Source organism: Castanea sativa, chromosome 10 (genome assembly GCF_040712315.1).
Source record: "Castanea sativa cultivar Marrone di Chiusa Pesio chromosome 10, ASM4071231v1".
Taxonomy (NCBI): Eukaryota; Viridiplantae; Streptophyta; class Magnoliopsida; order Fagales; family Fagaceae; genus Castanea; species Castanea sativa.
In genome coordinates this window covers 2,403,650-2,422,194 of record NC_134022.1, presented here as the reverse complement: position 1 = coordinate 2,422,194, position 18,545 = coordinate 2,403,650, and the positions used below count along the sequence as shown (strand labels likewise).

At 34.2% G+C, this 18,545-nt stretch overlaps 1 protein-coding gene and 1 long non-coding RNA gene across 3 annotated transcripts; both read right to left on the bottom strand.

Annotated features, from left to right (window-relative positions):
* Positions 1–640: 640 nt before the first annotated feature.
* On the bottom strand, positions 641–4,980 carry LOC142614077 (uncharacterized). 2 transcript variants are annotated; one of them, XR_012840354.1, is made up of 7 exons: positions 4,843–4,980; positions 4,136–4,766; positions 2,248–2,282; positions 2,032–2,128; positions 1,540–1,612; positions 1,395–1,463; positions 641–1,188 (listed from the first exon to the last, which is right to left on the bottom strand). It is a non-coding gene; the product is annotated as an uncharacterized LOC142614077 (long non-coding RNA). The 2 variants fall into 2 exon arrangements; XR_012840353.1 differs by having other exon boundaries at positions 2,248–4,766.
* A 5,779-nt stretch (positions 4,981–10,759) lies between these two features.
* LOC142612851 (E3 ubiquitin-protein ligase HEL1) lies at positions 10,760–13,138 on the bottom strand. Its single transcript, XM_075785017.1, has 2 exons — positions 11,979–13,138; positions 10,760–11,002 (listed from the first exon to the last, which is right to left on the bottom strand). Exons 1-2 carry the CDS (start codon positions 13,061–13,063, stop codon positions 10,927–10,929), a joined length of 1,161 nt encoding a protein of 386 aa, XP_075641132.1. The 5' UTR covers positions 13,064–13,138; the 3' UTR covers positions 10,760–10,926.
* Positions 13,139–18,545: the final 5,407 nt, after the last annotated feature.

The window sequence follows — 18,545 nt, the reverse complement described above, 5'->3', positions numbered from 1 at the left end:
CCTTCCCTGAATAGTTGGACTTGTTCATTCATACATGAGTGTTCATTCTTTACTAATTCACCTATGCTAAGATTTTTCTGAGACAAAAGTCTCAAAACTATGTTAACTCATACTCTTTCACAAAATACAGACCGTGCAGACCATACTACGGCATAATTTTCTACATTAGTACACACCTGACAGACTGACCCTGATTTTGACATATTTTAGCCACAAGGCAAACACAACCTATTTACGGGTTGCCTTCACAAATAACATCCCTTTTCGCAAGAAACTCCTTCTACTGACTTCCTGTTGCCATATATTTTGTTGCTACCGATGATTGACACAGTAAGAGCACTTCCAACATAACTAAAGCAGTAAAGCTTACCGAAAAATGTTCATCTTGGCACAGAAATAACTACTGAATTCCAATTGTGAGTAAACAACCCACATTTTCATATGATAAGGATTCATTTATCTTATGAAAGTAGGCAGCTCCATGACTAATTTAAACCACACATACAAGCATGGACAAAGTTCTCCTCAAAACCAGGTCACCTATTACATGGCTCTTCATAAGACCATCCACAAGAATTAAATCACATGATTTATTAAATCATTTAAACAAGTAGTCATGTGACTCAAAAAGTACATGTGGATAGTTTTGTAAGTTGCCACATAGTGGATTGAAGGAACTTTCCTCTAAACTGGTTTGGAGGAAAACTCTATCCTATGAGCATTGCCTAATTTGACCGACCAACAGCCAGGTGTTGGGCAAAGCATAAATGGAAAAATTGTTGGCCAGATATGAAGTGTATTTCCCAGCTATCAACAATGACTAAAATGGTGATCATACATGCCCATAATTATTAGGCCATATAAAACTAGCTAAACAACTTGACCGTGCATGCCCTTAACTAGGACATATAAAAGCTACAAACCTCATTCATGATGATTAGCCTATTACAAATTAGCATCAACCAAACGTATTTACCAAGCTTAGAGTAACATAATGATAATTGAATTAGAAACATTGATGTGGTTTGAAAACCATGGGCTTAGTACAAATTTTGCATGATGAAAGCAAAAACTTTTGATAGTGAAATTAATTGGTCTTTCCTTTTCTTTTTGGCCTGAATCCTGCTATATGTGTAATGTCCTCAACAAAAGCTAACCTTAATCTGTCCCCATTGCATTTCAAAAATCCTAAATCACAAAAACAATTAGAAAATCAGAAAAAATTCAATAGGTGCTCTGCAAAGCCTTAGAACAAAACGTTAGTGTTAGAAATAACTTTCCAGTCCCTGTTACAAGCCTACTAAAAGACACAACATACGTTCATAGAATGAATTTAAAATCATGCATTATAGAATATAAAAAAAATCGTTAGAATTTTTAATTGCTAGCCATACAAGGAATACAAGGGGCTGATACTCCAGATGTCACTAGTCTCCATTGCTTTATTTCCGTCTGAGGCGTACCTATGTATATGCATAAGCGGATTTCAAAACACACAACACACTTTACAATTTATCAATACTAAAAATTTAAATATACCTCATACAATAGTTCTCCAAGATCCCATATGTTGCTCACCTGAAGTTGCCGATGTTATAATTGCTTTGAAAGCCTGTGAGACAAGTAATTAAGCAAACAAACTCAGCAGACATGTAATTATAGTAATCAAAAATTAAGACAGACAAGGTATCACTGCTGCGCATTATCTCTCAAATCTTTAATGTCTTACAGTGATGAAGTCCACAAAATGTACTCAAAAAAGAAACCATAGATGGAAATTTAAAGCAAGAATATATTTATGGACTGACAGTACCATTAACATGGAATATGAGTCTAAGTTATCGCTACTTAGAGTAAGCACATATGACATTAATCAGCAACAACAAAAGCACTGGGCTGTGGTCATTATGTCTAGCTAAGAAAGCAATTTGATATATCTCAGCAGGCTGCATAGATTCAAATTTAGACATCATTTTTTGATCTGTGAAAAAACTGTAGTCGAGTAGTTTTCTACAGAACTAATATGCATACCTGGAACGTCACTGCAAGAAGTTTGTTGGCTTCACCACATGCTTTAAGTTATCTGGTCCATCACACCACATGGAGCTCCAACAATGTGATTCTCTACCTAATAAGAAAAATGAAATAATAAATGAAGAAGCATAGCATGCACAAGGTACATAAAAATTAAATATTCTATGATTAAGAGAAGAATATCAATCCGAAGGTTCTGCTAAAGAGTCAGACCTTTTGGCAGACAAAGCATGGACTGATGTTTAATCCTGCAAAGTATAGAAGAAGAATTAAGTTGATTGCTTCTCCATGAAAGAATAAGAATAGATGGAAGCTTTTTTTTCTATATCAACCTCACATAGTAGAAAAATAAATTTCTCAATAAAATGAAAGGGATAAAAAAAATATATGTTCAAGATTTACACAAGGATAATTCATAAAGTGCCATGCATCAGTCTAAAATTCACAAGTGAACTGAACAAAATAAACTCACCCAAGCTATAGGATAGAAAATTATCATTAAAACTTTCGCAAGCCATATGAACTTGGCACCAATAGTAAGTCCATATCTTGTGCATATTGCTTGTAGAATGACTTAACAAATGAATGACAACAGGATAATCAATCCCATTTAAATTCATCAAATGTAGTAGCTTCAAACATCTCAGCCAAACCAGCAAAATCATGAAATTTAGTAAAACAAGCATACCTCCCCCAAAGCCAGAATGGAAGTTAAGGAGCAAACAATTGTGACATACTGATTGAAAAGTTTATCTAGGTATATACGAAAGGCCTACAGACTGCAAATACCAAAGCCAATAGCTGTTAATTGAAACTAAGCAAAGTCTAACAAGTAATATGAAGTTAATATGACAAAATCTTAAGAATTACAATACTAAAGGATATCTACTATTGACCATGTGACTTTTCTGAATTCAAGGAGGCTCTACCTCTAGACACCAAGGCCACTTTAAAGGACACACTCATTTTAATTTAATTGCTCCAAAAGGCACAATACCACCAAATCCTTTTTATGTGTTTTTGTTAAAATCACACACTCACAGTATAATTTCCTAATTAAAATCACATATCCATTACTTTTCACAAATTTCCCTAGTATTACTAATATGATCAAATACAATTGTGCACAAATACATGCATAGACACAAATATATCCTACATGGCTATCACATTTAGCACTTGAACCAAATTAATTACAATTTGAAAGAGAATTTCAAATTCAAACCAATTAATACTTATGTTCATATTCTTTATGTAACTTTATGGGATTAGCATATGACTTTTGATGAGCTTGGTTAGCTACAATTAAAAGAATTCATATATAGTTAAGATTTTTTTTTTTTGATAAATTCATATGTAGTTAAGAATTATACTGTAATATTACAATGAGCCTCATTTCAGTAGTCATTTAAGAGTTCCCTAAGCAGTCTTTTGACATTTATGAATTTTATATCTGGAATATATCCTAGGTTTCTTGAGCCTAGAAACATTTGAATTTCAAGTCCAATACTTTTGCTATCTCTTGTTGCCTTTTCTGTTGGATGCTCCTCTTAAGCCCTATTACTGTCAGATGGCTAGAAGGAACTGTATTTTTGCTGCATCATAAAATAAGATAAATGTAGTACTGAAACAACTTTAACGCCCTTCTTTGACATAGCAAGTGTAGTTCTCAGCAAGTACTCTTTAGGTATTTGTTTCCATCATTTTAATAAAAATCAGACCAAGGGAGAGGGTGCTTGAAGAGTACTAAAAACAGAAGATATAAGAGAGAGAGAGAGAGAGAGAGAGAGAGAGAGAGAGAAATCATTCTTGAGTGCCTTGATGGCATCAGAAACCTCTTCATAGTGCCCCATATACCCAACCAAATGAATAAATGACTTTGTCTATTGCAGTTGATAAAGTAATATCTCATTGCAATCCACAAATAGGTCACCATCACAATATTGTGGTGCCTATTTGGCCTAATGTAATTATATTCAACACAAATTTGGTAAGGAAATATTATACCGCAGATAAATTAGTCTCCGAAGTCCAGAGCATTACAATCCACATTCTCACTCACTGAAGCAATATGAAGAAGATGTAAAAATGTAGGACCTACCTCTTCGTGCATATTGTCATCTCTCAAGCTATGAAACATCGTCTGCAATACAATTGTTATGAATTGTCAAAGCTGATTCTAAGGAACTGTATATCTACTTATAAAAGAGTAAATATCCATAGCAAATCAGCTATTACACATGAATTTACTAATACAATTTCATTTTGTAATCCATCATCACATGAAATGAACCATAATTAGAACTTCAAAGGAGTGAAAGCTCGTATAATTTCGTCTCCCTCTAATTGAGGTAAAACTGCTCATTGTACCAGGAGTCCTGAGGATAATCTCCTAATTGTATCAAGGAACCAAAATTTGGCTGCATACAATAATTAATAAGCTAGGAATTAATTAAAAGCAAGAGGCTATAGTTTCAATAAGTTACCCATCCTCACCCAGGAACAAAAGGTTACTGATGTTGATCCAGTGACATTGGGTGTACACTTCCAGCACTCCCTTAAACAAATATGACATTTCCAAGAAAAGGAGGGGCAAACTAAAAGGAAAAAGAAAGATCATAGCTCGTATTGCCAATAAGCAACTTAAGAAGAAGTTTACTAACCTGACAGACTAAGCAAGAATTTTACAATTTTGTCACTTCCCAGTAAACTGTTGATATGTTTTCCTGCATCTATTATATAACAGATAAAGAGATTTCCATAGTAGTAAATAGGATACATGTACATTTAGGTGGATAAGGAATTTACCTAGAGTCACTGAAATGCAAAGAAGTTTCTTTAAGAAACTGATGAAGCTTGCATGGAGGAACATAGAATATTTGAGTCACCAACTCATTTGCAGAAACCGTCGGTCTCTCTCTTCTTGATCTAGCATGTTTAGGAATCCAATTGCTGCAGTATATATAATATAAGGTTTAAAATCCTAATGCCAATAAGCTCTAGTACAAATGGAACCTCCTAAAAAAAAGTTGTACCTAGTGCACAAATGGCACCTCCACTCTTATAAAAACAAGAAAAAGGGTGAAGTTGTGGGCTCATAACTCACAAGATGTGTTTGTAATTGTGATGCCCCAATTTTATTGATTTTGTGATGTGTATGGGTGTGTGATGAGCCCCACATCGGGCATATACTTGGTAGATCTAGGGTTTATTAACAATTACAAGGAACCTCAATTGTGACTAGTCCTTTTTAGGTATAGCGTAGATGTGGCTAACACTTTTCCTTAAGTTGTTACAATAATTTACCAAAAAAAAAAAGTTTTTCAACATTTTAAAATTTAGGACACTGAATCCTACAATAAGCATGCCATCCCACATTATGAGTAAGAAAATTACCAAATGCAATGTCATCGGTGGCCAAACAAGAGTCAGAAAGAGCAGCAACCAAAGTGGAAGGCCTAGGAATGGGAATAACAATAATATTCTTTTTTTTTTTTTTGATAAGTAGGAATAACAATAATATTCTCATCCACACATAACCTTTCTTGCACTAAGATTTCAAATATGTATTCATTTCAATTCTCAAAATAAATCAAAAGCGAAAACTCAACTGCAAACATCCAGCAAAGTCGCTAACTGTGTGGGGGGGGGGGGGGAACATTCGGGCCTCCTCCTCCCCTCCCCTCCTCTCCTTCTCAGAGTATCCTTAGCCAGAGAGAGAGAGAAAGATCTAGTTCAAACCTAGTTTAAAAGCCAGCCAAATTCACAATCAACATTTATGAAATAATGACATATAATATAAAAACAATTAACCTTTATGTTAGACTGATAAATAGAAACAAGAGTACTCAACCCTAACTATATATCTATATCCATGTACCACATCCAGATTACTGCTGAAGTACTTCCACATCATTCTACCCCATTTTAATTTGACTTAATTCAAGTGGAAAAATGAAGGTATTACATCCACTAAAAATTGCAATCAAGATCATTTTACAAAAATGTGCGTCCCACCAAGGGTAATGAGGTTTCATTATGACTGATCTTTCAAACTAGAGTGCATGAAAAAATAACAAAAGTCAAACAGCAAACCAGAATGTACTACAAAACTCACCAAATCCATACCAGGATCACTAACGCACAGTGTCCCCGCATCACTTATCAATGCCACAATCTCACCCTGCTTCAGCCTCTTTAACGCAGTTTGTTCTCTTTGAGATTCATTATATTTGTAATAACTCATTTGAAATTCTAAAGAACAACAATCAGAATGCACCGGACAAAGACAATACCCGCGCTTTTAATTTTTGGTTGGTGGGATTGGTTGGGGAAGCATTCTTCAGACATCTGGGTTTTAGTTCCATTGTGTTTGATGTGTTGTACTTGGAGGGAGAGCAATAGGCGGACGTTTGAGGATGTGGATAGTTCGGATAATCAGTTGCTTGCTTCTTTTAGTGGCTTTTTGTTTGACTGGTCCTGAGCTTGGGGATTCACATCTAGTAAATCTCTCTCTATGGTCATTAGTTCTCTTCTCTCTTGTAATTAAGTTTTAGTAATTTCTCTTTTCTTTCTTCTTTTGTACTTTTGACTAGTTTGTGTTTGTCGGACCATGACCCGTGCCATTCCACCTTAAAACCAATTGGTAATGAGGAAAACACACTAAAATATTTTATGGAATTCGACATTGCGCCCCATGAGCCTACTTTTAAAGTGGTTGTAGTGAGTCAAATTTTGATCCCCCAACAATGTCTCCCTCACAATGACATTTCCGCGACCAGAACCTATGTCCTTAACTCTAATACTATTTGTTGGACCGTGCGTTGTGCCATTCAACCTCAAAACCAATTGGTGATGAGGAAAGACACACTCAAATCTTTTATAGCATTTGATATCACGCCTCGTGAGTCTATTTTTAGAGTGGTTGTAGGGAGTCAAATTGTGGTTCTCCCAACAGTGCTCCTTTGCACAAAGTAGTTTTTTATTTTTTATTTTTTTTAAAATTTATACAGATCCTTCTTATTTATCAAAAAAAAAAGATAATCACTACAAAGATGTATAGATCAAAAGCCTATATGTAAGAGACTCAAAAGAAGTTTAATTTTGTAGTGGTGAAGCAACTTCCTTGAGTGGATCAGCTGATTTAAAAACACAGAGAGTGATACATAGGCAAGCAAAGAAAGACAAGGAAAATGTTTCAAAAACAAATGAGGCAATGCATGAGCTAGTTGAGTTTAAGAGGAGGGGGGGGGGGGGGGGGGAGACCTGCATTAGCTAAGAATAGAACTATGGAGAACAGACGTACAATTTTCAAGTTGATGATAGTTAATATGGTTTCGGTAATTGTGTCAAATTAAGTGAATACCATAACATTATATCAACAAGATATAACTTGGTTTAAGCAGGCCCTGCAAAAAGAAGAAAATTTCAATAATTTAAGATATATATTTAAAAGAGAGAGAGAGAGAGAGAGAGAGAGAGAGAGAAGGTTAAACAAAAAGAAGGGAAGTGGCCTTGCACATTTTGAAGATTCCTTAGGGACTGAATCAGTGAATTGTACGAAATATTGGGGGCTAGAACAGAAGGCATGGGTGAGGAGTCCAAAAAGAATTTCATACTCATTTTCAAGAAACTGACACAGCTCCATTTTTAGCTGATGAAATCTTTAAGATTGCCAGAATTGGATTTGAAATTAAAATTTATGTGATCCACAGGACAAAAGGCATTCTCATGCCTCAAAATCATTAGTGCCATATTTGATGTGTGCTTTTCACATTTGAAGTCTTGACCCAACTCAAGCTCAACAAATGAATCCTATGGAGACTAGAACAGGATCAGCCTAGTGGTTACTAATTGGGTTGATGTTAAGCCTAGGCTCACTATCATCTTGTATGCTGTAGTTACATCAACTTGACAATTACAGCTTACCCTTTAGGTAAAAAAATAAAATCAAATGATTTATTCTTAAGCTTCAGCTCAAGTGTTTGTTTGGGAATAGCTTATTTAACTGAAACTGAAAACTTTTTACTGAAAGTACTATAGATAAAGCTAAAAGGTAGCTGAAATAGTATAGTTGAGCCTATGAATAGTACTAAAAAGTGCAATGAGATTCTTGAATAATAGCAAAAATAACTTGAATAGTAAAAAAAAGATAGCTTTTTAAGCAATCCCAAACGCACACCAAAATAAATCAACTCACTTTCATTTAGAAACCCCACAAAGTTCGTCAAAAAAAAAAAAAAAAAAACCCCGAAATGAAAAGACATTTTAAATCACTTACTTTATAGCTATTGACAAATGATCTTAAAGATATCAAGCTTAAAATTCAGAGCCTTGAAATATGGAAGATATCTAAATGCTACAAAACCAAGAAAAAATAATAATCAGAAAATAGTATAAGCACTAGTTATAGAATAAATTATAGACATTACAACCAGTTGATTAGACTGCTAAACCACAAGCACAAGGTATTTCTATCCTAAAAAATCAACCACTTCCTAACATACTTTTTAAGTATTAATCATGATACAAATATAGACAGTACCAAAGGAATACCCATAACAAACTAATATAAAAGAGCAAACATACCACATTAAAATAATCAATACCATTGTTTCGAATGTCAAGGAACTCAAGGTTTCCATTTAGTAAAAAAAGGTCCAATCAACTCAAACATGCAGCCCACAGATTGCATGTTTATCAACATTCAGAGAAGTACTTGACCTTTCTTTTGTATTATTATGCACCTTTGGAGACCAAGTTTGACTCATTCTGTTACAATGATTTCAGGGAAAAGAATGATTATGTATGACAGGGGACTGTGATGCAGACTTGCAGTGCATTCCTAGTGTTTGCAAGTGGTTACTGAGCATGCTGCTGTAGCTATGAAGCTAATGCAGCTAAGTCATGATGCAGTGCAGTCAAGATATATAACAGTGCTGGACTATTGTTCATTATGTGGTTGCTTTGCCTTGCAGCACTTGTAATATGATGCATTCTTAGTATTAGATCTCTTGTAAAAGATTGATAGTGTATCCATGAAATAAAACAGTTAGTGATAAGGAAGTGGTAAGATCACTCAGTTAGGGCTGGTTAGTTAGTTAGAAAATTTTTATTGTACGCTAATCAAAGAGCAACAAGTGCAACAAACCAGCCAACCAATAGCAGCCTGCCTTGATGGCTATAAATGCACCAAGCCTACTACTTTATAATCAGTTTTTGGAGCATTGAATGAACACTTACCTGAGAGGTATCATACCAAGAGTGTGTGTCTTGAAGAGTTTGCATTTCCTAAATTACTCTAAGTAACTTACATTGTCCAAGCATTCCAATCTCAAACCAGCCTTCATCAAACTGATACCACACAGATACCCTAGCATAATAAAAAAAGTCCATGGACTTGCGTAACAAACGTCATATTTCCTAGGTTCAGAGCAAAGGAAGTTTAAGAGTTCCTTGGAATTAAATAAATCATACAGCTTATTCTTATAGGTGCCAGTTAAAAAAGTTATTGTTTTTACTTAAGAGTGCAAAAGTGCCCAATATGACGTCAACTTGAATTTTGTAAGTAACATCATACTTTGTATTTTTTTTTTTCTTAAAATATAAGCATTTCAAAGCAAAGTCTGGATCAACTTAACAACTGTCTCAGAAGTCAGAATCAAGAGCCACTTAGACTTCAGCTTGTTAATATATATATATATATATATATATATATATATATATATATATATTTTATAAGTAAAATGGTAATTATAAATGAGAAAAGACTTTAGCTTGCTAATTACAATCACAGTTATATATGTGTGTGTGTGTGTGTGTGTGTGATAACTTATGGAACCTTTGTAAAGAAGAGCCCAACAATCACAATTAAATATTGGCAACCATTTCTTTAAAGCAATTCATCAGGAAGGACCATCAAAAAGCATGCATCACAAGCAACACTTAAAATGTCGAGCCAAACATGAAGTTGTCCTCGGCCTGATATGTGATGACCATTACCTCACAGACTAATCAGTGGCCTTATAAATGGACTTCAACCAACAACACGTCACACTCACACACACACACACTGCTGAGAACATGAAATTAAAATGAGCATAGGTGGAAAATCAATCCCAAGAATGCAATCATCACCAGGAAGGGGTAAGGGGTTAAGAGACAAGAAATGTGTACTAGATAATCTATTCCTTCAAACAGAAGGACACAAAGAAGTATAAGGACTATTCTTTCGCTCCTGGTCTAAAAAAAAGACAAATAATCTCCTGTTCTTGTAAATAATTACCTGTCAATAGGAAAACAGAATGACTAACGTGACTCCTGGGCAGCAACCTCTGCTATTGTTGCAAATGAACATTGTGCAGTTCAGAAGTAATGATCCTGTGGTTGTGGTTGATAATACTGATTCATAGATGATGGGGAATCTAAGTGGTGCAGACTTCAATGCCAAGTTTGTGGAGGAACTCAAAATTCCTTTATCTCAAATAAGACCAATTTGGCACATAATCTGAAACTAGAACTTGAACCAGGTAGATAAATTGGAATTGTGAGTGCCAACATGGATAAACTAGTCCCAGACAACATCCATTGTGAGTATCGGGTTGCTTATAAATTCTCAACAAACAAGCAATAACAAGCCACCAAAAAATAAAATAAAAAGAGATTTTTATACTTGGTTTGGTAGTAAGATAATCTAGATGTCCTTCAAGAAGGTCAAGGTATCATCTTTGAGGTCCTTTAGAAAAGATAAATATTATTCAAATATTATCCAGCACTAATTATAATATTTTCAGGCAAAAAAGATCTAGCTTTTTGCCATCCACTAAATGACAATTCCCAATATATCTATACAAAGACCATTGTGGAATGAAGCACAAATCCGTCTCCTAACCACTAACATTTACACTTTGCACAAAAATGAGAGCGAGTTGTTGCAGTTCCACATCTGTAACAGAATTCGATTCCACACCTGTGATAATACACAAAAAGAAAGTTATTTTCATTCAAGACTTCATAGAAAAATACCAGTTGAAAATAATTGTAGTGATTGTGCAGGTAATACATCAAGAATAGGGTCAATACACGCCTAATGTCCTTAATTAAATAACAACTTTATCGTTTATAGAGTAAGGTAGGAATTTAATCTATAGATTGAGACTGTAAGTGGACAAGAACATTAACTCATCAATTACACATGATATACAAAATCTGCACCTAACTAAAAGTTTATCAATCATAAAGGAAATTATGTGTGTGTGTTGGGGGGGGGGGGGGGGGGTACCTAGGTATAGTTCCTTAGGTGCTGTACCATAGGTTACCCAATTAAATTTAATCACATGGTCACATTGGCCAATGAACTACACTGTCAACCGGTAATGGGAGAAGATAATACTGCTGCATTGATCAATACAACCCTGAGGTTGAATTTAATTTGGAAACCTAAGATTTAACACTTAGTAATTGAACCTAAGTTTATCCCTATAAAAAATTAAAGAACCATGCTCCTAAATAGACATTTTGAGGAACAAAGACATAAAAGGATTATAAACAAAAAGTTTTGCATAAACACTATTGTTAACCAGGAAAATGGTTCAAGAAAGGCTATTACTCCTCATTTTAAGCGACAAATGATACTCCAAAGTCCAACCACAAACCTCTGCACAAAATCATATTTCTAGAAATCCAAACTATTTGTGCATCAGTGTTTGTGGTAAGTTTCACTAGGCTTGCAAGGGGATATATAAGTTGGACTTGTTGCCTTGATTAATCTCTAGGTAAGCATCAGCTGAAATATTTATCTAGAATTCTAGATTATGGAATGAAAATTGGCATATGGTAGACAATACTGAATATGCAAGAAGTGGCAAAGCAACCCAAACATACTAACTAACAAGTTTAATTCATCTATCTGAAGGAATTAGCAATATAAAGAAAGAAATGAGGACCTGCATTTGATAAACATGCAGCCTTGATTTTTATCAACATAGAATCTGCAACTTGGACACCTACTCCAACTCTTGTTCTGGGCAAGGTTCAATAACATGATATCTTCCCTTTCTCTCTCATTCTGATGCAATTTCTGGAACTGGTCGCAGTCAATATCTGAATGCCAAGGAACCTTACACTGTGCACAAAACATTCTATAACAATAGGGACAGTGAGACTCCCTTATACTATCTCCACTCTCACTGGTGTCATCAAGCAACAAAGCCGAGCAATCCTTAAAGGGACAATAAAACTTTTGTGAAGCAGGAATAACAGCCTCACACAAAGCGTTACCCCACCTATCAAACACATCCTTGGGAAGAATAGAACGACATTGCTCTGGCTCCAACAAGCCTTCTACACATTCTGGTACAGGACAACGTATAGCGGTAATGTTGTCTTGAAGCTTGGAAGCCACGTACATGGCCATACACTCTGTACAATACGCATGATCACAGCCCTTAATGCTAAAACTCTCATTCCCACTCTTGGGTTCCGCGCAAATTTCACAGAGAAACTCAAAGGAGCTATTTTGATTGTTGGGTTTTGAAGAAGAAGACTGCCCAGTTTCCAAAAGAGGACCAGAAGTTGAAGTTGAAGTTGTTCGTCGCCAATTTTGAATTTTGGGTTTGAACATAAGAACTCGGAGTTCATCATCATCATCATCACCATCATCATCAAGATGATCATCGAGGTTGATGAAGGATTGAGAATTGGGTGGTGATTTGAGCAGAGAAAGCATGATAGCAAGTTGAAGGTCTCTGTTCTCAGAGTAGCGTTCAACGGAGATAGCGTTGGACTTGTTGGTTCCCTTTACAACGCCTTTGTCCGAGGTTGTTTTTTTCAAAACAACAACATCATCATCATCATCATCATCGTTAACTTCGACAACATCCATAATCTTCTGTTCCTGATCGATTTGCTGATGATGCCTTTTTCTTTTGGGAATTAATTTGGCACCTTGATTTGAGGATGAGGATGAGGACCCAAAAATAAAAGGATCATTAGGAGGAGGAGGAGATGGAGATGGAGATGGAGCAGCCATTTTCTCGCAACAGAATTTAATTTAGTTTAATTTTTAGGGTCTCTCACCGCCGTTTCTTCTTCTTCTTCTTCTTTTATTTCTTCTTTTAATTTTAAGGATCTTTTAACTCTCTCTCCTGCTTTTGCTTTTGTTTGTTTTATTTGAAAAATAGTGTACTAGTGTTGAGTACACTGTGTACCACTACTATACTCCACAGCCCAGTCAATTCTTTATCTCTTTCTCGACCCCCTTTCTCTTTTTTTTTTTTTCTTTTTTTTAACTTATCGCGTCCGGATGATAACTCTTTATCATCAAACCAAAACATCAATGATAACAATTAAATCTCAAATTTCTTATACAATCATTAAAAACTTTACCAGTTGAGTTAACTGGAATCCACATTTCTCAACCCCATTTAACTTCCAAAATTACACAACTTTATCGAAATATATATCAATCTATTATTGTTTTAGAAATATGTAAAAAATTATTATTTTTTGGTACTCAAGTTTGAAGAACTTAAATTTTTCATGATACTCGAGTTCTATGAAAAATTTTCTCACAAATTTGAAAGTTATTTTATCAAAAAATTCGAATTCCGTGAAAAACTCGAGTACCCAAAAAGGTAATAAATCTCTGCATATTTTTGAAACATTAAAAAATTGATATATATTTTGATAAATAGTGGTATTTAGCCATTTTGACCCTATTTAACTCTATTTCCATGGTTCCTCTCATCTCTACAATATTTTTCCTCACTTCATCACCATCTTTGTTTTTGTTTTCAAATAAGTATGTTTCTAGCTGGCATCATCACACGTGCTTTGCGCATGCGATGAAGTTTTTTTTTTAATTTTTTTTTATTTAGTTTCATAATGTTTAAAAATGAGATGAATGTAGTGTCATCATTTTTAGATATTTTTCTATATTATTTTTAGAAAAAGTTTTTTGTACATGGGTTTGAAGTTTGAAATTTTGAATTTAAAATAAAAGGTGGTAATTTGTAGAGAGAAGCTAAATTAAAGAGCCTAAAACTTAGGAACAGTAAATTACTCTTTTAACTCGTTTATGTTTTTTATTTAAAATTATTTAACTAAAAGATAGGGCATTTTAGAGAGATTAAGAATTTATGCGAGGATATTTTAGTACGCAAAATGATGAAACCTAAACAATAAAGAAATCCTGTTATTAATAGTATAGAAGATACAAAGAGTAAAGATGAGAATGTGAGGGTTTGGGTTACGTTAGGGGATGAAAAAAAAGGACAAACACATGCATATTCAAAAACAAGGACCACCATGCACCCTTAATGTGTTGGTCATTTCACAAGTATAAGTGTTTGTAAGGTGTGGGGGCAAGGTTCAGGGTTCAAGTCTCTAGAACGAAATTTTACACATATATACACTTAGATTAAGTTAAAGGAGAACTCTATCTATCTCAACAAAAAAAAAAAACAAAAAAAAAACTACCTTAAAATATGAATAAAAGAGGAACATTATTTCTTATTTCTTGGTTTGTTCTTAATTTATTCTAATTAGGAAATGATATTCTAAAACTTTTTACATCATGAAACACCAAAATGTATGTGTATAATATAAAAATTTTAAATTATGTTAAAATGTCATTCTATGACCTATTTGGGTCAATTTTTTTTTATCAAATATTTGGATCAATTGAATTGTTAAGATTTAGATATGTTTTGAGATCAAAATTTTAAATATTTATAAAAAATAAAATAAAAAACAATTCATTTTGAGATGGCAAGCAACATATACAGGGGCTAGTGTTAGGGCCAAGGGGGACATGTCCCCTTGTCCTAACATAGCTTTGTTATTACCACCACCTCTAACTATCGATTTATAAAAATAAAAATATTGTACATTTTGGATTTGTACATTGTTCTAGGTTGTGTTATTTTTGAATGGCTTAAGTTTTTAAGTGAAAGGATTTCTCACATCTTATTATTCAACCACATTGTTTAGCAAATATATATATATAATACAACCACATTGGTGATGATATGTAAAGGGGGTAATTGCAATAAATTCACTTGTGATTTGATCCGAAATCACTTTACCTACCCATGGTTTGAAAAGTAGCACTTTATCCACTTGAGGTTTGCTCCATTAGGATTCCGTAACCCACCTCATCACTCTCTCCATTAAAACATAACAAAACCAATAAAAACAAGATCAAAAAGGTCATATTTGTGAAAAATGTTATACTTTATCATAAAGAACTTCAATGGAACAAACACCTAATTTCAATGTAACACACTAACCGTTCACAAAAAAAAAAAAAAATGGAGAACCTTTTGTTGTTAAGTAATGTTATTTGAGTAAGAGAAAGCCACTGCATTGTGTACCGAGCAACTCTTGTCTATTTCTACTGTTAATAGAGGCATTTCTCTTCGTTTTCACACCTCACAAACTTGCAGTAGCAGAGGGCAATTCTATGGTGTTTAGATGGTGTTTTGGGAAGTGGGACCTATGGTTGGATCAACTTGGTTTATATTGAAATTGTTGCCATGTTAGTGAAATGGCATTTTAGGGTTTGGAAAACAGATCAACATGTGATCTGGAGTTTGGTTATTGGAGGTCCGAGATCTCACTTTTGGTGGGTCGCATTGTGGCGGATCTAGTGATTATGTGGGTTTTGGGTTGTTGTTTAGCTTTGAAATTTTCACTTTTCTTCTACTATATGCAGCAAATCAAGTAATTTTTATTGTACTGACTATTGTTCACATTGCTGTGATTTTTTTCAAGTGAGTTTGTTGTTTGGCTTTGAAACCTTCCTCTCTCATATCTCTATTCCCTTAGTCAAGCTTTGCTGATCCTCCCCTTGGGTGCTGCCAATGTATATTCAATGGCTTGTATGTGTGAGATCTTGGATGTTAGAAACCAAAGCTTTGGAAATTAAGGGCCCGTTTGGCACATGTGTTTAAACTCATGTACCAAACGGGCTCTAAGTGCTGGAAATTGTTGATGCTCCCTATTGTCTTGTTGTAAACTCTATTATGCTTTGATTTTAATAAATTCCTTAGTTCATGCACAAAAATAAGTACAAGGAAGAAGACAAAGAACAAAAGCCTTTGAGAGAGATAAATATAGAAACACCATCAGCAGAAGACAACAAACCCAAAATATCTTTGAGTTTTGTTGTACACTTTCCTTCATAATTTAATATAATTGAGATTTCCTTCCCCCCCCCCCCACCAAGAAAAAAAAACTTCAATTTATGTGTTTTTATAAAGTTCTTCAACTAAGTCTTTATAATTTTGACAAAAGGAACTTTTTGATCTTGTTTTCTCTTTTATTTTTATGTTATTTTTATTTTGGGAGGAGAGAGATATAAAATTGGACTAAAAATACATATTTACCCTTGTTTTTAACAAAGGTGTATTACGAAATCTTAGAGCAACCACATTAGTCCATTTATAGTCTTCTAAAATAGAAAAAAGTACACATTTTACACATTTTGAGCAAAAAAAATCTCACATCAATGGGTGTAAAAATGTGTAAATATTTTCATGAGCTACAGTAATTGTATATATTTACATGGTTACTGTAGCTCGTTTATCCATTATTTTAATTTTATATTTGTACAGTATAAAAACACATTTTTTGCTTTTTTTTTTCTCTCTCCTCTCTGCACCTGACTCCCACCTCGACCACATCACTTTCTCCGTCACCATTTCCAAGCTCTCTGAATCCAACCACTTTGACACAATCCACCAGTCCCTCAACGACCTCTTTACCTCTCGGCCCGACCTCAAAATGGAGCATTTCGCTTCTCATGCTATCGTTTTGTACGGTCAAGCCAAGATGATTCCACAAGCCATTGACACTTTCAAGCAAATTCACAATCTGGGTATTCCTCGAACCGTTAAATCTCTCAATGCTTTTCTTTTTGCTTGTCTTTTGGCTAAGGATTACAAAGAGCTGAACCGAGTTTATATTGAGTTTCCGAAGTTTTATGAGATTCAGCAGATATACCTCAGAGTTGCCATCATTATTGTCAGAGGAGTCGATCTTGTTGCTCAAGGCGTCGATCTTGTTGTTTGATTAGTGGGTTTCTCGTTGATCGTTGATTGCTGTTTGTTTTGATCCATTTTTTTATTCTTTGTTTGATGAATATTTTATTAAATAAGTGTGTATAATAGATAAATCGATGCGGGTGTTTTGTAAAAGTGGGTGTGTAAAATAGAAAAAGTAAGACTTTTCTAGTAAAATAGAAGGAAATTATGCACCAACTGATGTGGTTACTCTTAACGGAGCGAACCTCAGGTGGGTGTAAACACCCATTTTACAACTTGCATTTTCCCAACCTGTAGATCTTCAGATTTGTGATACAAAACAAATCTTGATACTCTAACGATCATAATAGTATGTTATGGGTTTTGATTAGACCACCTTATCAAAAGTTATCATACAAAAAATTTTCAAATGATCATGGCTCATCTACATGATGAGCCCTATCACGTCCTATCTTAAACACTTAATTTTGATTGGTTCCAACAATAATTAATTTAAAATTAATTAAGTGTGAATTTTGATTGAATTTCATTTTATTTATTTATTTTTTAATAAAAAATGTTTTCCTTTATGGCATCTTATATGCTCTTTTGAAAAACAATTTGGAGAGAGAAAGATATGATCCATGAAAAAATTTAAAAAAAAAATGCTCAAAAAAAGGTTAGTATTTTCAGCAGAAACTTGAATCGCATTTTTGGCCTGAAAAACATTGAAATTTGATTTTCTCTATTTCTGTAAAAGTTTTATAGAATTGAATTTCCTTTAAAAAAAACTAATTTTGAATCAATTGGGGTTTTGAGCAGAAAATTAGAGCCAAAATACGAAATAGGTGCAGAGGATAATACAAGTTCAGCATCATCTTCAACTTTCTTTCAAAATTCAAATGGGGATCTACACCAAATCTGTCTCAGCTCATTTAAACAGGTTTATCTCCTCCATTAGCTTCAGAAAGCTAATAACTTAGCTTTAAAGCTAATAACTTAGCTTTAAAGCTAAGCCATCCCTTCCCCTATAAATAAAGAAGTCCTCTTCCATTTTCTGGACCTCGAATTCCCTCTGGAGAGCTAATGAGAAAGCAGAAAAGAAAAGCTGTTGCGCAACCATTGTTCTTACTTTGGTTGTAGTTGAGTACTTCCTTGCTTTCTCCCTAACCCTTTAAGTGATCACTTCCTCCTTTTAATTTATGCTCTATGCTGGTAAGTAGTTAATTATGTTCTTAACTTTCCACACATGCTTGAATAAATGCTTAACAAGTCATTGTTTGTTTCTTTCATGATATGCTTCGATGAACATGCCTATATGTCTCATTGATATTCTTTTTACTCGCTTAGATGAACACTTCTAGGCAAAAGCACAATTTTCCCTTGAATGCTTAGATGAACATGTTTAGGCAGTTGTTTTACTTTTTTAAAAAATACTTGAATGAACATGTCTAAGTATTTTGATTCTCTCTAGATGAACATGTCTAA